Below are 26,142 nucleotides of genomic sequence, written 5' to 3'. Positions count from 1 at the left end.
TTATAGTAGTTATATTCTTGTACATAGGGGCAGTATTATAGTAGTTATATTCTTGTACATAGGGGGCAGTATTATAGTAGTTATATTCTTGTACATAGGGGCAGTATTATAGTAGTTATATTCTTGTACATAGGGGGCAGTATTATAGTAGTTATATTCTTGTACATAGGAGCAGTATTATAGTAGTTATAGTCTTGTACATAGGGAGCAGTATTATAGTAGTTATATTCTTGTATATAGGGGCAGTATTATAGTAGTTATAGTCTTGTACATAGGGGCAGTATTATAGTAGTTAAATTCTTGTACATAGGAGCAGTATTATAGTAGTTATATTCTTGTACATAGGGAGCAGTATTAGGCTATGTGCCCACGGGGACATTGTCCTGCGGATATATCCGCAAGACATTCCGCAGGTGCTCCCAGAAATCCGCAACAGAACTTTCTCTGTTTCAATGCTGCGGATATACAGCAGAATGTCGTGCGGATATGCTGCGGGCATTCTGCATTGAGGATACAGTACCATGGCTTCGGCACTGCATCCTCAATGCAGAACAAGTGCTGCAGTGATCGGGGTGCTCATACTTACCTCCATCATGCAGCACCTCGCTTTCCGGCGGCCGGGTCACTGTCAGGCAGCGTCTGGTTCACTGTGCTGGAGGTGGTCGGGCCTGAACTAGCTCCGGCTGTCACATGACCGGAGCTTGTGCAGGCCCCGCCCACAACTTCCTTCCTGTACCTGGCTGGATCCACTGCACTGCTGCCGCTGCCGCTACACCGGACGGAGAAAGTGACTCGGCTCTCTATCAAGGCAGGTAAGTATATGGGACCCTGCGGAGAAATCCGCAACAATAATTGACATGCTGCAGATTTTTCCGCACGAAAATCCGCATGATTTCCGCTGCGGAAAAATCCGCAGCATGGGCACAGCATTTCCCAAATGCCATAGAAATGGCTGGGGAGTAGCTGTGCTGCAGATTTCTGGAAAATCCGCGGCTTTTCCGCGAGAAATCCGCGGCAAAATCCGCGCATTTTCCGCAGCGTGGGCACATAACCTTATAGTAGTTATATTCTTGTACATATGAGCAGTGTTATAGTAGTTATATTCTTGTATATAGGAGGCAGTATTATAGTAGTTATATTCTTGTACATAGGGGCAGTATTATAGTAGTTATATTCTTGTACATAGGGGCAGTATTATAGTAGTTATATTCTTGTACATAGGGGCAGTATTATAGTAGTTATATTCTTGTACATAGGGGCAGTATTATAGTAGTTATATTCTTGTACATAGGGGCAGTATTATAGTAGTTATATTCTTGTACATAGGAGCAGTATTATAGTACCGTATATACTGGCGTATAAGACGACTTTTTACCCCCTTAAAATAATGGCTACAGTGGGGGGGTCGTCTTATACGCCGGATATACGGGGGGGGGGGGGTGTGTGTGTGTATATATATATATGTACACTGCAGCGTCCAGGGGAGGTGGGGGCAGCAGCTCTGGAGCACAGGGGAACGCTGCGGGCTGCAGCCTTTGATCTCCTGCACCCGCTCATATAATATGCACAGCCGCTGTCCATCTCCAATGGTGCTGAAATCGCACGCAGTGAGGGGCTGGGGCAGCGGTGCATATTATATGAGCCTGCGTCCCAGTGTGATCGCACATGCCCACCCCTGTGTTAGATTTGGCCCCCAGGCTGCTGCTCATTCTAAAATAAAAAAGCTTTACTTACCCCTGCAGCGTTTCTCCCCGTGTCCCTGCTTCCACTGTGATCAGGCAGGCAGAGAGCTCAGGCTGCTGTGCCGATCACATGACCGCACTGAGAACCAGGAAGTGGAAGAACAGAAACACGGAGGGAGACAGGGGGGAGCTCAGCGCTGGAGGAGGTAAGGAAAGAGGGTTTTATTTTACTTTGGGCAGCAGCCTAGGGGCCATATCTGACACAGGGGGACTTGTGCGATCTATATAGGGGCCATGGGCAGCACTATGGGGGCCATATCTGACACAGGGGGACTTGTGCGATCTATAGGGGCCATGGGCAGCACTATGGGGGCGATATCTGACACAGGGGGACTTGTGCGATCTATAGGGGCCATGGGCAGCACTATGGGGCCGATATCTGACACAGGGGGACTTGTGCGATCTATAGGGGCCATGGGCAGCACTATGGGGGCGATATCTAACACAGGGGGACTTGTGCGATCTATAGGGGCCACGGGCAGCACTATGGGGGTGATATCTAACACAGGGGGACTTGTGCGATCTATATAGGAGCCATGGGCAGCACTATGGGGGCGATATCTAACACAGGGGGACTTGTGCGATCTATAGGGGCCATGGGCAGCACTATGGGGGCGATATCTAACACAGGGGGACTTGTGCGATCTATATAGGAGCCATGGGCAGCACTATGGGGGCGATATCTAACACAGGGGGACTTGTGCGATCTATAGGGACCATGGGCAGCACTATGGGGGCGATATCTAACACAGGGGGACTTGTGCGATCTATAGGGGCCATGGGCAGCACTATGGGGGCGATATCTAACACAGGGGGACTTGTGCGATCTATATAGGGGCCATGGGCAGCACTATGGGGGAGATATCTAACACAGGGGGACTTGTGCGATCTATATAGGGGCCATGGGCAGCACTACGGGGGCGATATCTAACACAGGGGGACTTGTGCGATCTATAGGGACCATGGGCAGCACTATGGGGGCGATATCTAACACAGGAGGACTTGTGCGATCTATAGGGGCCATGGGCAGCACTATGGGGGCGATATCTAACACAGGGGGACTTGTGCGATCTATAGGGGCCATGGGCAGCACTATGGGGGCGATATCTAACACAGGGGGACTTGTGCGATCTATAGGGGCCATGGGCAGCACTATGGGGGCCATATCTGACACAGGGGGACTTGTGCGATCTATAGGGGCCATGGGCAGCACTATGGGGCGATATCTGACACAGGGGGACTTGTGCGATCTATAGGGGCCATGGGCAGCACTATGGGGGCGATATCTAACACAGGGGGACTTGTGCGATCTATAGGGGCCATGGGCAGCACTATGGGGCCGATATCTGACACAGGGGGACTTGTGCGATCTATAGGGGCCATGGGCAGCACTATGGGGGCGATATCTAACACAGGGGGACTTGTGCGATCTATAGGGGCCATGGGCAGCACTATGGGGGCGATATCTGACACAGGGGGACTTGTGCGATCTATAGGGGCCATGGGCAGCACTATGGGGCCGATATCTGACACAGGGGGACTTGTGCGATCTATAGGGACCATGGGCAGCACTATGGGGGCGATATCTAACACAGGGGGACTTGTGCGATCTATAGGGGCCATGGGCAGCACTATGGGGGCGATATCTAACACAGGGGGACTTGTGCGATCTATAGGGGCCATGGGCAGCACTATGGGGGCGATATCTAACACAGGGGGACTTGTGCGATCTATATAGGGGCCATGGGCAGCACTATGGGGGCGATATCTAACACAGGGGGACTTGTGCGATCTATATAGGGGCCATGGGCAGCACTATGGGGGAGATATCTAACACAGGGGGACTTGTGCGATCTATATAGGGGCCATGGGCAGCACTATGGGGGCGATATCTAACACAGGGGGACTTGTGCGATCTATAGGGACCATGGGCAGCACTATGGGGGCGATATCTAACACAGGGGGACTTGTGCGATCTATAGGGGCCATGGGCAGCAGCATGGGGGCGTTATCTAACACGGGAACGTGTGCAATCCATAGGGGACCATAGGCAGCACAGGGGAACGTGTGCCATCACAAGTGGGCTATATTCAATATAAGGGGGCCATATCCAGATTAAGGGGGCTAATTTTAGGATGGGGGGCTATGAGGGACATATACCCTATATGATTTGTTAGAGGGACATTGGCATTATAAGATGGACCCCATTTAACATTAAAAAAAAAAAATTCTCTTTTCCTTCACCAAATTTGGGGGTGCGTCTTATAATCAGGTGCGTCTTATAAAGCGAAAAATACGGTATATATCATACAGCAGGGGTCGGGAACCTATGGCTCGCGAGCCAGATATGGCTCTTTTGATGGCCGTATCTGGCTCGCAGACAGGGCTCCTACCTGTCTATGGGCAAATGCCGGGGCCCTGGAGAGCCGGGGGGGCCCACTCGGCCTCGTCAGTTCTCCTGTCCCTTGGCCGGGGCCCACTCGCCTTTATAGTTCTGCTGCCCCCGGCCGAGTTCCGGGGACCGCAGTCCTCGGCAGCAATCTGCGGCGCCGTCACTTTAAGGCGCGCAGACATCCTGTTTTGAATTTCATCTGTGGGCGGAGCTACCGCCTTCTCAGTCCCACAGATGAAGGAGGCGAGCTTCTGTCCGGCGCTGTGTGGGCCCCCTCTCCACCGTGACCTAATCGGGTAAATGCCCTCCCCGCCTCCCCATTATGGGCCCCGGTGAGCTGCTTCTAACCCCCCAGATGTATGCCCTGCCAATCCCCCCCCCCGCCGATGCCGCGGGTGCTGTACCCGCCGAGCCGCGGGTGCAGGCCCCACAGAGCAGCAGAGTTGTGTGTATTTGTCTGTATGTAGCAGAGTTGTATGTGTTTGTCTGTATGTAGCAGAGTTGTATGTGTTTGTCTGTATGTAGCAGAGTTGTATGTGTTTGTCTGTATGTAGCAGAGTTGTATGTGTTTGTCTGTATGTAGCAGAGTTGTATGTGTTTGTCTGTATGTAGCAGAGTTGTGTGTGTTTGTATGTAGCAGAGTTGTGTGTGTGTGTTTGTCTGTATGTAGCAGAGTTGTATGTGTTTGTCTGTATGTAGCAGAGTTGTGTGTGTTTGTCTGTATGTAGCAGAGTTGTGTGTGTTTGTCTGTATGTAGCAGAGTTGTGTGTGTTTGTCTGTATGTAGCAGAGTTGTGTGTGTGTGTTTGTCTGTATGTAGCAGAGTTGTGTGTGTGTGTGTTTGTCTGTATGTAGCAGAGTTGTGTGTGTGTGTGTTTGTCTGTATGTAGCAGAGTTGTGTGTGTGTGTGTTTGTCTGTATGTAGCAGAGTTGTGTGTGTGTGTGTTTGTCTGTATGTAGCAGAGTTGTGTGTGTTTGTCTGTATGTAGCAGAGTTGTGTGTGTTTGTCTGTATGTAGCAGAGTTGTGTGTGTTTGTCTGTATGTAGCAGAGTTGTGTGTGTTTGTCTGTATGTAGCAGAGTTGTGTGTGTTTGTCTGTTTGTAGCAGAGTTGTGTGTGTTTGTCTGTATGTAGCAGAGTTGTGTGTGTTTGTCTGTTTGTAGCAGAGTTGTGTGTGTCTGTTTGTAGCAGAGTGTAGTACCATTGTTTCAGTCCAGTTGTGGCTTTATACAGCAAGGAGGAGCATTCCTTGCTGTACTAAGTGAACATTGGAGCGATTGATCTGTCAATGGCCCTTTAAAAACATATTGTACGGCTCTCGCGGAATTAAAATTAACATGTTGCAATCAAAGCAGACTTTTTTTCATTTGGGAGCGGGGTAGTCTTATACAGTGAGTATATCCCAAATTCTATATTTTTAGGGCAGAAGTTGGGGGTCGTCTTATACGCCCAGTCGTCTTATACGCCGGCATATACGGTAGTTATATTCTTGTACATAGGAGCAGTATTATAGTAGTTATATTCTTGTACATAGGGGCAGTATTATAGTAGTTATATTCTTGTACATAGGGGCAGTATTATAGTAGTTATATTCTTGTACATAGGGGCAGTATTATAGTAGTTATAGTCTTGTACATAGGGGCAGTATTATAGTAGTTGTATTCTTGTACATAGGGGCAGTATTATAGTAGTTATATTCTTGTATATAGGAGGCAGTATTATAGTAGTTATATTCTTGTACATAGGAGCAGTATTATAGTAGTTATAGTCTTGTACATAGGGGCAGTATTATAGTAGTTATATTCTTGTACATAGGGGCAGTATTATAGTAGTTATATTCTTGTATATAGGAGGCAGTATTATAGTAGTTATATTCTTGTACATAGGGGCAGTATTATGGTAGTTATATTCTTGTACACAGAAGCAGTATTATAGTAGTTATATTCTTGTACATAGGGGCAGATTATAGTAGTTATATTCTTGTATATAGGAGGCAGTATTATAGTAGTTATATTCTTGTACATAGGGGCAGTATTATAGTAGTTATATTCTTGTACATAGGGGGCAGTATTATAGTAGTTATATTCTTGTACATAGGAGCAGTATTATAGTAGTTATAGTCTTGTACATAGGGAGCAGTATTATAGTAGTTAAATTCTTGTATATAGGGGCAGTATTATAGTAGTAATAGTCTTGTACATAGGGGCAGTATTATAGTAGTTAAATTCTTATACATAGGGGACAGTATTATAGTAGTTATATTCTTGTACATAGGGAGCAGTATTATAGTAGTTATATTCTTGTACATAGGGGCAGTATTATGGTAGTTATATTCTTGTACACAGGGGCAGTATTATAGTAGTTATATTCTTGTACACAGGGGCAGTATTATAGTAGTTATATTCTTGTACATAGGAGCAGTATTATAGTAGTTATATTCTTGTATATAGGAGGCAGTATTATAGTAGTTATATTCTTGTACATAGGAGCAGTATTATAGTAGTTATATTCTTGTACATAGGGGCAGTATTATAGTAGTTATATTCTTGTACATAGGGGCAGTATTATAGTAGTTATATTCTTGTACATAGGGGCAGTATTATAGTAGTTATATTCTTGTACATAGGGGCAGTATTATAGTAGTTATATTCTTGTATATAGGGGCAGTATTATAGTAGTTATATTCTTGTACATAGGAGCAGTATTATAGTAGTTATATTCTTGTACATAGGAGCAGTATTATAGTAGTTATAGTCTTGTACATAGGGAGCAGTATTATAGTAGTTATATTCTTGTATATAGGGGCAGTATTATAGTAGTTATAGTCTTGTACATAGGGAGCAGTATTATAGTAGTTATATTCTTGTATATAGGGGCAGTATTATAGTAGTTATAGTCTTGTACATAGGAGCAGTATTATAGTAGTTATAGTCTTGTACATAGGGAGCAGTATTATAGTAGTTATATTCTTGTATATAGGGGCAGTATTATAGTAGTTATAGTCTTGTACATAGGGGCAGTATTATAGTAGTTAAATTCTTGTACATAGGGGACAGTATTATAGTAGTTATATTCTTGTACATAGGGGACAGTATTATAGTAGTTATATTCTTGTACATAGGGAGCAGTATTATTGTAGTTATATTCTTGTACATAGGGGCAGTATTATAGTAGTTAAATTCTTGTACATAGGGGACAGTATTATAGTAGTTATATTCTTGTACATAGGGAGCAGTATTATAGTAGTTATATTCTTGTACATAGGGGCAGTATTATGGTAGTTATATTCTTGTACATAGAGGGCAGTATTATAGTAGTTATATTCTTGTACATAGGGAGCAGTATTATAGTAGTTATATTCTTGTACATAGGGGCAGTATTATAGTAGTTAAATTCTTGTACATAGGGGACAGTATTATAGTAGTTATATTCTTGTACATAGGGAGCAGTATTATAGTAGTTATATTCTTGTACATAGAGGGCAGTATTATAGTAGTTATATTCTTGTACATAGGGGCAGTATTATGGTAGTTATATTCTTGTACACAGGGGCAGTATTATAGTAGTTATATTCTTGTACATAGGGAGCAGTATTATAGTAGTTATATTCTTGTACATAGGGGCAGTATTATAGTAGTTAAATTCTTGTACATAGGGGACAGTATTATAGTAGTTAAATTCTTGTATATAGGAGCAGTATTATAGTAGTTATATTCTTGTACATAGAGGGCAGTATTATAGTAGTTATATTCTTGTACATAGGGGCAGTATTATAGTAGTTATATTCTTGTACATAGAGGGCAGTATTATAGTAGTTATATTCTTGTACATAGGGGCAGTATTATGGTAGTTATATTCTTGTGCACAGGGGCAGTATTATAGTAGTTATATTGTTGGTGAGGCGGTACATGAATGACATCACACGCGCCGCTGACTTCCATCCTCATTATTTCCTATGTAAATTCTTACAGATCAGATATCCAGGCTCCCGCTGCTGCGGCTCAGGTTACAGTGTTGTGGGAGCCGCTGCGCAGCACCAGGCAGCTGACAGTATACATTACAGCACCCTGACACGAGAGGAGCTGCAAATATCCCATATACAGTGGAGATGACGGGAAGTGTTGTAATAGGGACCCCGTATGCAGTGCACCCTCAGGTGTGGGTATGTGGACTCACCAGCAGGCGACGATGCAGAGCGCTGTGAAGACGATGATGGGGATGGGGTAGGACGCGCACAGCAGACCATGGCGGTAGAAGACCTGTGATATCTTCTCACGCAGCTTGTCAGTGAAGGGCATCCTCAGATGCTGTCACCTGCGCCCCATCACGAAACCTGCCCGACAGGCGGCAACTCCACAGGGGACCGGCTGCTTCCAAGAAACATGAGTGACCTGCAAGAGACGGGAGAGGAAACATTCAGCGGCTCCGCAGCACACACGGACATCAGGAAACTGTCAGCAAGTAGGGCTGTTCACCAGCCAAGCTGCAATGAGCTAAAAAGGGCAAAAAGCAGGACCCTTTATGGAACAAATTAAAAAAAAAAAAAATAGAAAAAGTATAAAAATCAGTTAAAAGCAACAGACCTGCATGCTGATGGTTTCCATGTAATGCAGGGTATTAGGAGGTCTCGTACAGCGACTACAGAGCGGTAATAATACTGGCACTAATATACATCCATATAATCCAGCACTGGAAACATGACGGAGGGGACCCTGCAGAGACCTGCGGAGCGGCAGCCGTCAGCGCAGCCCCCGGAGCAGCCACCCACAGGTCCCTGCCTGTCCAGACCGTCCTCCGGGGGCCACGTGCTCTGCGGGAGGAAGATACAAAATATACTGATACAATGTAACAAATCCTCAGCGCAGGACAGGGATCCAATCATCTCACATTATTATCAGCACCCTATACAATGTAACAAACCCTCAGCACAGGACAGGGATCCAATCATCTCACATCATTATCTGCACCTGATACAATGTAACAAACCCTCAGCACAGGACAGGGATCCAATCATCTCACATCATTATCTGCACCCGATACAATGTAACAAACCCTCAGCACAGGACAGGGATCCAATCATCTCACATCATTATCTGCACCTGATACAATGTAACAAATCCTCAGCACAGGACAGGGATCCAATCATCTCACATCATTATCTGCACCCGATACAATGTAACAAACCCTCAGCACAGGACAGGGATCCAATCATCTCACATTATTATCTGCACCTGATACAATGTAACAAATCCTCAGCACAGGACAGGGATCCAATCATCTCACATTATTATCTGCACCTGATACAATGTAACAAATCCTCAGCACAGGACAGGGATCCAATCATCTCACATCATTATCTGCACCTGATACAATGTAACAAACCCTCAGCGCAGGACAGGGATCCAATCATCTCACATTATTATCTGCACCTGATACAATGTAACAAATCCTCAGCACAGGACAGGGATCCAATCATCTCACATCATTATCTGCACCTGATACAATGTAACAAATCCTCAGCACAGGACAGGGATCCAATCATCTCACATTATTATCTGCACCTGATACAATGTAACAAACCCTCAGCGCAGGACAGGGATCCAATCATCTCACATTATTATCTGCACCCGATACAATGTAACAAACCCTCAGCACAGGACAGGAATCCAATCATCTCACATCATTATCTGCACCCGATACAATGTAACAAACCCTCAGCACAGGACAGGAATCCAATCATCTCACATCATTATCTGCACCTGATACAATGTAACAAATCCTCAGCACAGGACAGGGATCCAATCATCTCACATCATTATCTGCACCTGATACAATGTAACAAATCCTCAGCACAGGACAGGGATCCAATCATCTCACATCATTATCTGCACCCGATACAATGTAACAAACCCTCAGCGCAGGACAGGGATCCAATCATCTCACATTATTATCTGCACCCGATACAATGTAACAAACCCTCAGCACAGGACAGGAATCCAATCATCTCACATCATTATCTGCACCTGATACAATGTAACAAACCCTCAGCACAGGACAGGAATCCAATCATCTCACATCATTATCTGCACCTGATACAATGTAACAAACCCTCAGCACAGGACAGGGATCCAATCATCTCACATCATTATCTGCACCTGATACAATGTAACAAACCCTCAGCACAGGACAGGGATTCAATCATCTCACATTATTATCTGCACCCGATACAATGTAACAAACCCTCAGCACAGGACAGGGATCCAATCATCTCACATCATTATATGCACCTGATACAATGTAACAAACCCTCAGCACAGGACAGGGATCCAATCATCTCACATTATCTGCACCCGATACAATGTAACAAACCCTCAGCACAGGACAGGAATCCAATCATCTCACATCATTATCTGCACCTGATACAATGTAACAAATCCTCAGCACAGGACAGGAATCCAATCATCTCACATTATTATCTGCACCTGATACAATGTAACAAATCCTCAGCACAGGACAGGGATCCAATCATCTCACATCATTATCTGCACCCTATACAATGTAACAAACCCTCAGCACAGGACAGGGATCCAATCATCTCACATCATTATCTGCACCCTATACAATGTAACAAATCCTCAGCACAGGACAGGGATCCATTCATCTCACAATATTATCTGCACCCGATACAATGTAACAAACCCTCAGCACAGGACAGGGATCCAATCATCTCACATTATCTGCACTCGATACAATGTAACAAACCCTCAGCACAGGACAGGGATTCAATCATCTCACATCATTATCTGCACCCGATACAATGTAACAAACCCTCAGCACAGGACAGGGATTCAATCATCTCACATTATTATCTGCACCCGATACAATGTAACAAACCCTCAGCACAGGACAGGGATCCAATCATCTCACATCATTATCTGCACCTGATACAATGTAACAAACCCTCAGCACAGGACAGGGATCCAATCATCTCACATTATCTGCACCCGATACAATGTAACAAACCCTCAGCACAGGACAGGGATCCAATCATCTCACATCATTATCTGCACCCGATACAATGTAACAAACCCTCAGCACAGGACAGGGATCCAATCATCTCACATCATTATCTGCACCCGATACAATGTAACAAACCCTCAGCACAGGACAGGAATCCAATCATCTCACATAATTATCTGCACCCGATACAATGTAACAAACCCTCAGCACAGGACAGGGATTCAATCATCTCACATTATTATCTGCACCCGATACAATGTAACAAACCCTCAGCACAGGACAGGAATCCAATCATCTCACATCATTATCTGCACCCGATACAATGTAACAAACCCTCAGCACAGGACAGGGATCCAATCATCTCACATTATTATCTGCACCCGATACAATGTAACAAACCCTCAGCACAGGGCAGGGATCCAATCATCTCACATCATTATTTGCACCGGATACAATGTAACAAACCCTCAGCTATGATAAAGTTCTGGGCCAGGACAGGTTTTCAGCATTTGACAGTAAAAACAAAAATATTTCCATTCACTGACAGCAAGAAAAAACAAAAATAATACACAAAGTATTAATGTGCCTGTTGTTTACGAGGTGCCGGCAGAGATCAGTCAGTGACTGATGCCGGGGTAAAGTGGCTACCGGCCCTTAACTGGCGGCTACCGGCCCCTAACTGGCGGCTACCGGCCCCTCAACGGCGGCTACCGGCCCCTCACTGGCGGCCACCGGCCCCTAACTGGCGGCTTCCGGCCCCTAACTGACAGCTACCGGCCCCTAACTGACAGCTACCGGCCCCTAACTGACAGCTACCGGCCCCTAACTGACAGCTACCGGCCCCTAACTGGCGGCTACCGGCCCCATTTCTAGCACTTTTTGACCTTTGTAGCCAATGTAGGATGGAGATAATGCCCCGATTCACAGAGGGCAGCGCAGACACTTGCACAGGTGTTAATGGATTTATGGCCGGCGCCGCTTCTCTCTGATGGGGACTGTATTATTAGATAATCAGCGCTGGACTTTGTCAGAGAAAAATAGACTCCAGAAACCACCGACCCTGCAACACCGGATAAAAGAGCCGCATCATATCCAAGAGGAGCCGCTGAGATCAGATATGAAGCAGCTCAGGATCAGCAGATGCACCAGCAGAAAAGTGAGTGCAGCTCTGGAGTATAATACAGGAAGTAACTCAGGATCAGTAATGTATGTACACAGTGACTGCACCAGCAGAAAAGTGAGTGCAGCTCTGGAGTATAATACAGGAAGTAACTCAGGATCAGTAATGTATGTACACAGTGACTGCACCAGCAGAAAAGTGAGTGCAGCTCTGGAGTATAATACAGGAAGTAACTCAGGATCAGTAATGTATGTACACAGTGACTGCACCAGCAGAAAAGTGAGTGCAGCTCTGGAGTATAATACAGGAGGTAACTCAGGATCAATAATGTATGTACACAGTGACTGCACCAGCAGAATAGTGAGTGCAGCTCTGGAGTATAATACAGGAGGTAACTTAGGATCAGTAATGTAATGTATGTACACAGTGACTGCACCAGCAGAATAGTGAGTGCAGCTCTGGAGTATAATACAGGAGGTAACTCAGGATCAATAATGTAATGTATGTACACAGTGACTGCACCAGCAGAAAAGTGAGTGCAGCTCTGGAGTATAATACAGGAGGTAACTCAGGATCAGTAATGTATGTACACAGAGACTGCACCAGCAGAATAGTGAGTGCAGCTCTGGAGTATAATACAGGAGGTAACTCAGGATCAATAATGTATGTACACAGTGACTTCACCAGCAGAAAAGTGAGTGCAGCTCTGGAGTATAATACAGGAGGTAACTCAGGATCAATAATGTATGTACACAGTGACTGCACCAGCAGAATAGTGAGTGCAGCTCTGGAGTATAAAACAGGAGGTAACTCAGGATCAATAATGTATGTACACAGTGACTGCACCAGCAGAATAGTGAGTGCAGCTCTGGAGTATAATACAGGAGGTAACTCAGGATCAATAATGTAATGTATGTACACAGTGACTGCACCAGCAGAAAAGTGAGTGCAGCTCTGGAGTATAATACAGGAGGTAACTCAGGATCAGTAATGTATGTACACAGTGACTGCACCAGCAGAATAGTGAGTGCAGCTCTGGAGTATAATACAGGAGGTAACTCAGGATCAGTAATGTATGTACACAGAGACTGCACCAGCAGAATAGTGAGTGCAGCTCTGGAGTATAATACAGGAGGTAACTTAGGATCAGTAATGTATGTACACAGAGACTGCACCAGCAGAATAGTGAGTGCAGCTCTGGAGTATAATACAGGAGGTAACTCAGGATCAATAATGTATGTACACAGTGACTGCACCAGCAGAATAGTGAGTGCAGCTCTGGAGTATAATACAGGAGGTAACTTAGGATCAGTAATGTAATGTATGTACACAGTGACTGCACCAGCAGAATAGTGAGTGCAGCTCTGGAGTATAAAACAGGAGGTAACTCAGGATCAATAATGTATGTACACAGTGACTGCACCAGCAGAATAGTGAGTGCAGCTCTGGAGTATAATACAGGAGGTAACTCAGGATCAATAATGTAATGTATGTACACAGTGACTGCACCAGCAGAAAAGTGAGTGCAGCTCTGGAGTATAATACAGGAGGTAACTCAGGATCAGTAATGTATGTACACAGTGACTGCACCAGCAGAATAGTGAGTGCAGCTCTGGAGTATAATACAGGAGGTAACTCAGGATCAGTAATGTATGTACACAGAGACTGCACCAGCAGAATAGTGAGTGCAGCTCTGGAGTATAATACAGGAGGTAACTTAGGATCAGTAATGTATGTACACAGAGACTGCACCAGCAGAATAGTGAGTGCACCTCTGGAGTATAATACAGGAGGTAACTCAGGATCAATAATGTATGTACACAGTGACTGCACCAGCAGAATAGTGAGTGCAGCTCTGGAGTATAATACAGGAGGTAACTTAGGATCAGTAATGTAATGTATGTACACAGTGACTGCACCAGCAGAATAGTGAGTGCAGCTCTGGAGTATAATACAGGAGGTAACTCAGGATCAATAATGTAATGTATGTACACAGTGACTGCACCAGCAGAAAAGTGAGTGCAGCTCTGGAGTATAATACAGGAGGTAACTCAGGATCAGTAATGTATGTACACAGAGACTGCACCAGCAGAATAGTGAGTGCAGCTCTGGAGTATAATACAGGAGGTAACTCAGGATCAATAATGTATGTACACAGTGACTTCACCAGCAGAAAAGTGAGTGCAGCTCTGGAGTATAATACAGGAGGTAACTCAGGATCAATAATGTATGTACACAGTGACTGCACCAGCAGAATAGTGAGTGCAGCTCTGGAGTATAAAACAGGAGGTAACTCAGGATCAATAATGTATGTACACAGTGACTGCACCAGCAGAATAGTGAGTGCAGCTCTGGAGTATAATACAGGAGGTAACTCAGGATCAATAATGTAATGTATGTACACAGTGACTGCACCAGCAGAAAAGTGAGTGCAGCTCTGGAGTATAATACAGGAGGTAACTCAGGATCAGTAATGTATGTACACAGTGACTGCACCAGCAGAATAGTGAGTGCAGCTCTGGAGTATAATACAGGAGGTAACTCAGGATCAGTAATGTATGTACACAGAGACTGCACCAGCAGAATAGTGAGTGCAGCTCTGTAGTATAATATAGGAGGTAACTCAGGATCAATAATGTATGTATGTACACAGTGACTGCACCAGCAGAATAGTGAGTGCAGCTCTGGAGTATAACACAGGAGGTAACTCAGGATCAGTAATGTATGTACACAGTGACTGCACCAGCAGAATAGTGAGTACAGCTCTGAAGTATAATACAGGATGTAACTCAGGATCAGTAATGTAATGTATGTACACAGCGACTGCACCAGCAGAATAGTGAGTGCAGCTCTGGAGTATAATACAGGATGTAACTCAGGATCAATAATGTATGTACACAGTGACTGCACCAGCAGAATAGTGAGTACAGCTCTGAAGTATAATACAGGATGTAACTCAGGATCAGTAATGTAATGTATGTACACAGCGACTGCACCAGCAGAATAGTGAGTGCAGCTCTGGAGTATAATACAGGATGTAACTCAGGATCAGTAATGTATGTACACAGTGACTGCACCAGCAGAATAGTGAGTGCAGCTCTGGAGTATAATACAGGAGGTAACTCAGGATCAGTAATGTATGTACACAGAGACTGCACCAGCAGAATAGTGAGTACAGCTCTGAAGTATAATACAGGATGTAACTCAGGATCAGTAATGTAATGTATGTACACAGCGACTGCACCAGCAGAATAGTGAGTGCAGCTCTGAAGTATAATACAGGATGTAACTCAGGATCAGTAATGTATGTATTGACACAGGGACTGCAGATAAAAATATTGTATCCTCCATTATATGGAGTGGACATCTCTGCCTTGGCCGCATTTTAATAAAGGCAGAACAGAGTGCAGAGCAGCGCTCACTCCCTCCACGTCCATGGTAAGTGATTAGGCCTGGGACCTCGCGGCTGCTGGTTACATCTTGCTGTTATTCTTCCTCGCCCTGCATGCAGCAGCTCGGGGATGGGCTATAGAGAATGAGGTGTGAGCTCTGCTACATATAACACACAGCAGCACGTTATTAGTAACATCGTCTGCTTAAAGTGAAATTGCACTGAAATCCAGAGTGTAATCAGCCCGTATAGCAGGATAATGAATGGCCTCTATGTGCACAGCATTATTGGCTGTATCTGCCCAGCAACCAGCAAATCCTGCCCGGCCACTGCCATGTACGTCCCAGACCGGCCCCTCCTGCATAAATCACTGCAGCACATATATAAGAGGCGCTATGTCCTGCCGGAGCCCGGCCTCACGGGAGGAGCACAGTAGTGGAAGAATCGGCGCCTCTCCCCCGCTCCAGTCCACCTGACATCTAAGGTGCGCACGCGGCTGCCCGCACGTGTACGTGAGGGTCAGCACTATTTCTGGACATTATATGACTTTTATCCACTTGGTAGATTCTGTCTCATTTTCAGTTTCTGAGCTGCTATGATATCTCCCATACACAGAGACAGGAGAGCATAATGAGCGGTGTAGCTGTGAATCCACCAATGAGCTGAGATAAAACACTTACTAAAATCACGAGCATGCATGACATTATACAGCAGTACTGAGCAGTGCCACTGTGAACCCATCATGGAGCGAGATAAAACTCTTACTAGAAATCTGCAGTCTCATGGCGGACATTATCCAGCAATACTCAGCAGTGTAGCTGTGAATCCACCAAATGAGGTGAGATAAAACACTTACTAGAAAGCTAAAGCAACAAGAGGACATTATACAGTAGCACTGAGCGATGTAGAAGTGAACCCAGCAATGCGGTGAGATAAAACTAACTAGAAGAATCAGCATTGGAGGACATTATACTGCAGGGCTGAGCATTGTAGCTGTGAATCCAGCACTGGGGTAATATACAAGTACTAGAAAGCAGCGGCATGGAGGACATTATACTGCAGGGCTGAGCATTGTAGCTGTGAATCCAGCACTGGGGTAATATACAAGTACTAGAAAGCAGCGGCATGGAGGACATTATACTGCAGGGCTGAGCATTGTAGCTGTGAATCCAGCACTGGGGTAATATACAAGTACTAGAAAGCAGCGGCATGGAGGACATTATACTGCAGGGCTGAGCATTGTAGCTGTGAATCCAGCACTGGGGTAATATACAAGTACTAGAAAGCAGCGGCATGGTGGACATTATACTGCAGGGCTGAGCATTGTAGCTGTGAATCCAGCACTGGGGTAATATACAAGTACTAGAAAGCAGCAGCATGGTGGACATCTTACAGTTAAAAGATAACCAACCTTGAGTTCATCCTATAAACCAAGACCCAGAGGAAGGAAAGACATTACAGGAGAAACTCCTTCCCGGCTGCACACACGGCAATCAGACGGGTTCCCTGGATCAACGTCCATCACAGAATCCATTGCCCATAACCCCTCATATAGTAACAAGAAAGGCGCCTAGGCCTGCGTGTACTTGTGTAATAAATAATACAGTAGTGCTGAGCAGTGTAGCTGTGAATCCAGCTCAGTGGTGAGATAAACACTTACTAGAAAACAGCAACACAACCCATTTCTCTGCCAGAGTGTCATCCCACCCGCTCCATAGACTTAATATGGCAGCTTTTATCTGACCCCGCAGTGAGCTGCCAGTGCCTTGTGTCTTCAGCAGGGCAGCTTTCCAGAATAAATGGTGAGTGCAGGAGGCGGTTGGGGGAGAAGCGGCTCACGGGGGGGGGGGGGGGGGGGGGGGGCGTTACACACAGACCGCGAGGGGCGTCCGCACAGACCGCGGGGGGGGGTGTCCGCACAGACCGCGAGGGACGTCCGCACAGACCGCGAGGGGCGTTACACACAGACCGCGAGGGGCGTCCGCACAGACCGCGGGGGGGGGGGTGTCCGCACAGACCGCGAGGGGCGTCCGCACAGACCGCGAGGGGCGTCCGCACAGACCGCGGGGGGGGTGTCCGCACAGACCGCGAGGGGCGTCCGCACAGACCGCGAGGGGCGTCCGCACAGACCGCGAGGGGCGTCCGCACAGACCGCGAGGGGCGTCCGCACAGACCGCGAGGGGCGTCCGCACAGACCGCGAGGGGCGTCCGCACAGACCGCGAGGGGCGTCCGCACAGACCGCGAGGGGCGTCCGCACAGACCGCGAGGGGCGTCCGCACAGACCGCGAGGGGCGTCTGCCTTGTTACCACTGTTTATCACATTTACATTATTTCTTACAAGTAAAATATATCTTTGTACCGTGTTAGCCAGTAGAGGTATCAACCACTGAGGACTCTCAGTTCTTTTAAACATTATTTCTTAGTTATTCATGACACTTTAGTAAATGATCCTCTGACCCCGCACCGCGCAGAAAGGAAGAGCCGGGAGCGGGAACATTGATGAAAAGCAACTTTCCATGCTGATGTGATAGTGAGCGCTGCTCTGGAGCACGGAGGCTGCTTTCTCCATGGAGGGGACATGGGGGATCGTGCTCTGCCTGGATATGAACACACGCCGCCTGTTCTAGGAAAATAGTATGGAAAATTGTCTGGAGTCACATGACCTGCAGAGATTGGGGGAGGGGACATTTAGGAGTATAGTGACAGAGGTGCCCTGTGCGGAGATCTGCCGTCTGCTGCAGTATGAATCCCGCTCTGGAGCACGAGCCGCTTGTGTACAGGGGTCCCGGCTACTGTATATTCCCATGGGAACCGTGAAACGGGGGCAGAAGGAGTCACCGGCACAACGGGCACTCTGTGCGGGCAGCCCCGGGCACAGAGAGTGATGAATGCACCGGCGCCGCTTCTCTCCACCGAAAACACAACTCAATAGATTCATGCTGTGGAGTCGTTACAATGTATCAGTGCAGGGAAAAACTACCTGGAGTCCAGGATACCATCCAGAGGGAGGAAACACGGGGCTGTGGGCGCTAATGAGGCGTGAGGTTCCTCCACACCTCCGCAGGGTCTCCACCAGCTGTGACACAGGCCGAGACCCCCAAAAGGAAGGGGACAGAGACCCCACACAGGAGGGGCAGAGACCCCCACAGGGAGGGTGGAGGCAGAGACCCCCACAGGGGGGGCACAGAGACCCCCAAAGGGAGGGGAGAGGCAGAGACCCCCCACAGGGAGGGGAGAGGCAGAGACCCCCCCCCACAGGGAGGGGCAGAGACCCCACAGGGAGGGGGGAGGTAGAGACCCCCCCACAGGAGGGGCAGAGACCCCCACAGGGGGGCAGAGACCCCCCACAGGAGGGGCAGAGACCCCCACAGGGGGGCAGAGACCCCACAGGGAGGGGGGAGGCAGAGACCCCCCACAGGAGGGGCAGAGACCCCACAGGGGGGCAGAGACCCCACAGGGAGAAGGGAGGCAGAGACACCCACAGGGAGGAGGCAGAGACACCCACAGGGAGGGCACAGAGACCCCCACAGGGAGGGGGAGGCAGAGATCCCCACAGGGGTAGCATCAACCAAGAAAAAAAGGATTAGCCAATCAAAATCACAGGAAAAAAAAACTCCAAGGAATAGGGAACAACTTCCCAATCCCTGGGGGTCCGGCTGCTGGGACACCCCTGACCCTGAAAACGGGGCTGTGAGGAGGTCGAGCATGGGCACTGGGTACTGAGACCCCCGGAGATAGCCGGGCGATCGGCTGTACTTCAGCACTGCTAGTAAAATTAATGGAGCGGCAGAGCGCACGATCCACCACGGCTCTGCAGAGCCTGGCTCTCAGGATCAATGGGGTCCCAGCGGCCGGACCCCCGTAGTCAGGAAGTCATCCATTAGCTCACGGATAGGAGATAAAGTCTTAATTTTAAAAATCCTGATCTGAAGTCACATCCCCCATTACTGATCTGTCCTCCTCACTGCAAACCTGGGGTTGTACTCATGAAGCAGGCGGCTCAGGATGAGCAGAGCCACACAAGAAACCATCACACGGGCCGTGGTATAACCGAGTCCTCAAAGACTCCTCCACCGGCAACTCCTCCACCGGCGACAATCAGGAGCCTAATAACCCGGCAATAATCAGAGGCTTCTCTGAGCAGCGTCCGCCGACCTCAATGCCGAGCGCCAAGGCTGCGCCGATCCAGTGTGCCGGCTGCGAAGGTTACAGGGACGGCTGAGACACCATCACCCCCATCATCTGTGCCGAGGACTACAGCAGGGCCAGAAATACAAGCATGCCTGCTGACTGTTTCCAATAACAAGGAGAACTAGGAACCCTCGACCCCTCCTCATATAATGTATAAATAATAGAGACCCCCAGACCCATCCTCATATAATGTATAAATAGAGACCCCCCAGACCCCTCCTCACATAATGTATAAATAATAGAGCCCCCCCAGACCCCTCCTCACATAATGTATAAATAGAGACCCCTCCTCACATAATGTATAAATAATAGACCCCTCCTCACATAATGTATAAATAATAGAGACCCCAAGACCCCTCCTCACATAATGCATAGATAATAGAGACCCCCCCAGACCCCTCCTCACATAATGTATAAATAATAGAGACCCCCAGACCCATCCTCATATAATGTATAAATAGAGACCCCCCAGACCCCTCCTCACATAATGTATAAATAATAGAGCCCCCCCAGACCCCTCCTCACATAATGTATAAATAATAGACCCCTCCTCACATAATGTATAAATAATAGAGACCCCAAGACCCCTCCTCACATAATGCATAGATAATAGAGACCCCCCCAGACCCCTCCTCACATAATGTATAGATAATAGAGACCCCCCAGACCCGTCCTCACATAATGTATAAATAGAAACCCTCCCAGACCCCTCCTCACATAATGTATAAATAATAGAGACCCCCAGACCCCTCCTCACATAATGCATAGATAATTGAGACCCCCCCAGACCCCTCCTCACATAATGTATAGATAATAGAGACCCCCCCAGACCCCTCCTCACATAATGTATACATAATAGAGACCCCCCCGACCCCTCCTCACATAATGTATAAATAGAAACCCTCCCAGACCCCTCCTCACATAATGTATAAATAATAGAGATCCCCAGACCCCTTCTCACATAATGTATAAATAATAGACCCCTCCTCACATAATGTATAAATAATAGAGACCCCCTGACCCCTCCTCATATAATATATAAATAGAGACACCCCCCAGACCCCTCCTCACATAATGTATAGATAATAGAGACCCCCTCCTCACATAATGTATAAATAATAGAGACCCCCTGACCCCTCCTCATATAATATATAAATAGAGACACCCCCCAGACCCCTCCTCACATAATGTATAAATAATAGAGACCCCCAGACCCCTCCTCACATAATGCATAGATAATTGAGACCCCCCCAGACCCCTCCTCACATAATGTATAGATAATAGAGACCCCCCCAGACCCCTCCTCACATAATGTATACATAATAGAGACCCCCAGACCCCTCCTCACATAATGTATAAATAGAAACCCTCCCAGACCCCTCCTCACATAATGTATAGATAATAGAGACCCCCCCAGACCCCTCCTCACATAATGTATAGATAATAGAGACCCCCCAGACCCGTCCTCACATAATGTATAAATAGAAACCCTCCCAGACCCCTCCTCACATAATGTATAAATAATAGAGACCCCCAGACCCCTCCTCACATAATGCATAGATAATTGAGACCCCCCCAGACCCCTCCTCACATAATGTATAGATAAAAGAGACCCCCCCCAGACCCCTCCTCACATAATGTATAGATAATAGAGACCCCCCCCAGACCCCTCCTCACATAATGTATACATAATAGAGACCCCCCAGACCCCTCCTCACATAATGTATAAATAGAAACCCTCCCAGACCCCTCCTCACATAATGTATAAATAATAGAGACCCCCAGACCCCTTCTCACATAATGTATAAATAATAGACCCCTCCTCACATAATGTATAAATAATAGAGACCCCCCTGACCCCTCCTCATATAATATATAAATAGAGACACCCCTCAGACCCCTCCTCACATAATGTATAGATAATAGAGACCCCCTCCTCACATAATGTATAGATAATAGAGACCCCCCAGACCCCTCCTCACATAATGTATAGATAAGAGACCCCCAGACCCGTCCTCATATAATGTATAAATAATATAGACCCCCCGACCCCTCCTCACATAATGTATAAATAGAGACCCCCCCAGACCCCTCCTCACATAATGTATAAATAATAGAGACCCCTCCTCATATAATGTATAAATAATAGAGACCCCCCGACCCCTCCTCACATAATGTATAAATAGAGACCCCCCCCCGACCCCTCCTCACATAATGTATAAATAGAGACCCCCCCGACCCCTCCTCATATAATGTATAAATAATAGAGACACCCCCCCGACCCCTCCTCATATAATGTATAAATAATAGAGACAGCCCCCCGACCCCTCCTCATATAATGTATAAATAATAGAGACCCCCCCGACCCCTCCTCATATAATGTATAAATAGAGACCCCCCCGACCCCTCCTCACATAATGTATAAATAATAGAGACCCCCCCCGACCCCTCCTCACATAATGTATAAATAATAGAGACCCCCAGACCCCTCCTCACATAATGTATAAATAGAGACCCCCCCGACCCCTCCTCACATAATGTATAAATAATAGAGACCCCCCCGACCCCTCCTCATATAATGTATAAATAATAGAGACCCCCAGACCCCTCCTCACATAATGTATAAATAGAGACCCCCCCCGACCCCTCCTCATATAATGTATAAATAATAGAGACACCCCCCCCGACCCCTCCTCATATAATGTATAAATAATAGAGACCCCCCCAGACCCCTCCTCACATAATGTATAAATAATAGACACCCCCCCGACCCCTCCTCATATAATGTATAAATAATAGACACCCCCCCGACCCCTCCTCATATAATGTATAAATAATAGAGACCCCCCCGACCCCTCCTCACATAATGTATAAATAGAGACCCCCCCCCAGACCCCTCCTCACATAATGTATAAATAGAGACCCCCCCGACCCCTCCTCATATAATGTATAAATAATAGAGACACCCCCCCGACCCCTCCTCATATAATGTATAAATAATAGAGACAGCCCCCCGACCCCTCCTCATATAATGTATAAATAATAGAGACCCCCCCAGACCCCTCCTCATATAATGTATAAATAAGAGACCCCCCCCGACCCCTCCTCACATAATGTATAAATAAAGACCCCCCCCAGACCCCTCCTCACATAATGTATAAATAGAGACCCCCCCGACCCCTCCTCATATAATGTATAAATAATAGAGACACCCCCCCGACCCCTCCTCATATAATGTATAAATAATAGAGACACCCCCCGACCCCTCCTCATATAATGTATAAATAGAGACCCCCCCGACCCCTCCTCATATAATGTATAAATAATAGAGACCCCTCCTCATATAATGTATAAATAATAGAGACCCCCCGACCCCTCCTCACATAATGTATAAATAGAGACCCCCCCCCGACCCCTCCTCACATAATGTATAAATAGAGACCCCCAGACCCCTCCTCATATAATGTATAAATAATAGAGACCCCCAGACCCCTCCTCACATAATGTATAAATAATAGAGACCCCCAGACCCCTCCTCATATAATGTATAAATAATAGAGACCCCCAGACCCCTCCTCATATAATCTATAAATAATACAGACCCCTCCTCATGTATAGATAATAGAGGTGCGGGAGGATTTACAGGTGACAGTCTCGTGTTGTGACGTCACGATGTCCCGTACATTGCAGGGTGTTGCGTCATGCAGCGTGGTGCATGACGTCACATGGTCTGAGGTGATGGCGGCGGTGGTACTACCTGTGAGGGAGGTAAGAGGCACCTGCGGCTGAGCCTCGAGCGGAACCGTATCCACAGACCGGGGACCGAGCGCTGGTATCCGGCACACACGGCTCCGTGCCCGCCCCGCAACCCCCGACCCTTCCCCTCTCACCCGGCGACGCCCGCCCAGCCCGGCTGTCACCGCCAGATCTGCCGAGCCACAGCGGCGCCCACAGGCCGGCGGGGGAAGCGCACCCGACACCTGCCGCCACAGAGGGCGGGACAGCGCAGCAGCAGCGCCACCTGGCGGCCATGGAGCTCAGGTCACGCGTCCTCACACCGAGTCCCGGGGCAGACACAGCCTCACATTTTACTTTTCACGACCCTTCATAATTTTCTCAATGTTCAGTAAAGCAGTCCAGCCCCAGCCTGAGAATGGCCGGATGAGAAGATCAGATGACTGTGGAAATCGCGGGAGCCGAATCCTGACTGTGAGCATATTACACACGGTCAGGATCGGGCTTCATCTCATCATTAAAGGGTTTGTCCAGTTTGTGATGAAAGTCTCGGTGTCTGTAGTCATGGGGCAGGGCGGTATCTAAGGTCGAGGTTTCTGACACCCCAGTACGTTACATGAAGGGGGGTCCTGGCGGGGTGTGTGGACTTATGCTATCGGTCCGCTACGTCTGTGCAGGCCGCACGATGCCAGTGACTCCTGCTGGCCAGGACCAGATATTGGACAGCGGTGAGTCCTATTCACAACCCGCGCCCTCTTCATATGGCCGCTGCTTGGCGTCTCCACTTCTGGCGCACTGCATCTCCTGCGCGGGCTTCTATTCGCCTCACGTTTCTGTTCCGTCCTCGCCCGTTACCTTTAAGAGTTATTAACCGGGGGCCGCACTGCAAATACATTTCTATAATTTACACTGATTTTCTGGATTTTATTCTGGATATTCTCTCACTGTTAACATTAACCTTCCCTTAAAGTAATAGCCTGTTCATGTCTGTGAGTGGGCGACGTACACCATCAGCAAGGGATCCAATACTTACCGGATTTCCTTCACTGTATGTGTTCTCTCATGTATTACCTGCAATATGCAGTATATAGGCCGCACCACACACTTTACAGAGAAGGATCTCAGAACACATCTACTGTATGATGTGAACAGCGCCCAACGAGAAGCTTCTCCGGTGCGTCCCGGTACTTCCTAATGTGCACGGAGGTAATGACGACAGCCCAAGGGTCAATGCAGTGACGCTGTGCACACTTTTATTTATTAGTCACTTCTCTCTGGTGACACCTGCTAGTGACGCTGTGCACACCTGTATTTATTACTGTTCCCCGTCCTCTCTGGTGACACCTGCTGGTGACGCTGTGCACACCTGTATATATTACTGTTCCCCGTCCTCTCTGGTGACACCTGCTGGTGACGCTGTGCACACCTGTATATATTACTGTCACTCCTCTCTGGTGACACCTGCTGGTGACGCTGTGCACACCTGTATATATTACTGTTGCCCATCCTCTCTGGTGACACCTGCTGGTGACGCTGTGCACACCTGTATATATTGCTGTTCCCCGTCCTCTCTGGTGACACCTGCTGGTGACGCGGTGCACACCTGTATATATTACTGTTCCCCGTCCTCTCTGGTGACACCTGCTGGTGACTGTGCACACCTGTATATATTACTGTTCCCCGTCCTCTCTGGTGACACCTGCTGGTGACGCTGTGCACACCTGTATATATTACTGTTCCCCGTCCTCTCTGGTGACACCTGCTGGTGACGCTGTGCACACCTGTATATATTACTGTTCCCCGGCCTCTCTGGTGACACCTGCTGGTGACGCTGTGCACACCTGTATATATTGCTGTTCCCCGTCCTCTCTGGTGACACCTGCTGGTGACGCGGTGCACACCTGTATATATTACTGTCACTCCTCTCTGGTGACACCTGCTGGTGACTGTGCACACCTGTATATATTACTGTTCCCCGTCCTCTCTGGTGACACCTGCTGGTGACGCTGTGCACACCTGTATATATTACTGTTCCCCGTCCTCTCTGGTGACACCTGCTGGTGACGCTGTGCACACCTGTATATATTACTGTTCCCCGTCCTCTCTGGTGACACCTGCTGGTGACGCTGTGCACACCTGTATATATTACTGTTCCCTGTCCTCTCTGGTGACACCTGCTGGTGACGCTGTGCACACCTGTATATATTACTGTTCCCCGTCCTCTCTGGTGACACCTGCTGGTGACGCTGTGCACACCTGTATATATTACTGTTCCCCGTCCTCTCTGGTGACACCTGCTGGTGACGCTGTGCACACCTGTATATATTACTGTTCCCTGTCCTCTCTGGTGACACCTGCTGGTGACGCTGTGCACACCTGTATATATTACTGTCACCCGTCCTCTCTGGTGACACCTGCTGGTGACGCTGTGCACACCTGTATATATTACTGTTCCCTGTCCTCTGGTGACACCTGCTGGTGACGCTGTGCACACCTGTATATATTACTGTTCCCCGTCCTCTCTGGTGACACCTGCTGGTGACGCTGTGCA

At 47.5% G+C, this 26,142-nt stretch overlaps 1 protein-coding gene across 2 annotated transcripts in view; it reads right to left on the bottom strand.

Annotated features, from left to right (window-relative positions):
- Positions 1-23,728, bottom strand: part of SCAP (SREBF chaperone) — a 50,307-nt gene extending 26,579 nt beyond the window's left edge. For both annotated transcript variants that reach the window (XM_075315832.1, XM_075315833.1), the window contains exons 1-2: positions 23,614-23,728; positions 8,310-8,524 (exon numbers count right to left, since the gene is read on the bottom strand). In XM_075315832.1, coding sequence (XP_075171947.1) covers positions 8,310-8,431 — 122 coding nt within the window. In that variant the 5' untranslated portion in view covers positions 8,432-8,524; positions 23,614-23,728. The remainder of the gene's footprint in view (positions 1-8,309; positions 8,525-23,613) is intronic.
- Positions 23,729-26,142: the final 2,414 nt, after the last annotated feature.

Source organism: Anomaloglossus baeobatrachus, chromosome 6 (assembly GCF_048569485.1).
Source record: "Anomaloglossus baeobatrachus isolate aAnoBae1 chromosome 6, aAnoBae1.hap1, whole genome shotgun sequence".
Taxonomy (NCBI): domain Eukaryota; kingdom Metazoa; phylum Chordata; class Amphibia; order Anura; family Aromobatidae; genus Anomaloglossus; species Anomaloglossus baeobatrachus.
This window is presented reverse-complemented; position numbering and strand designations above follow the sequence as displayed.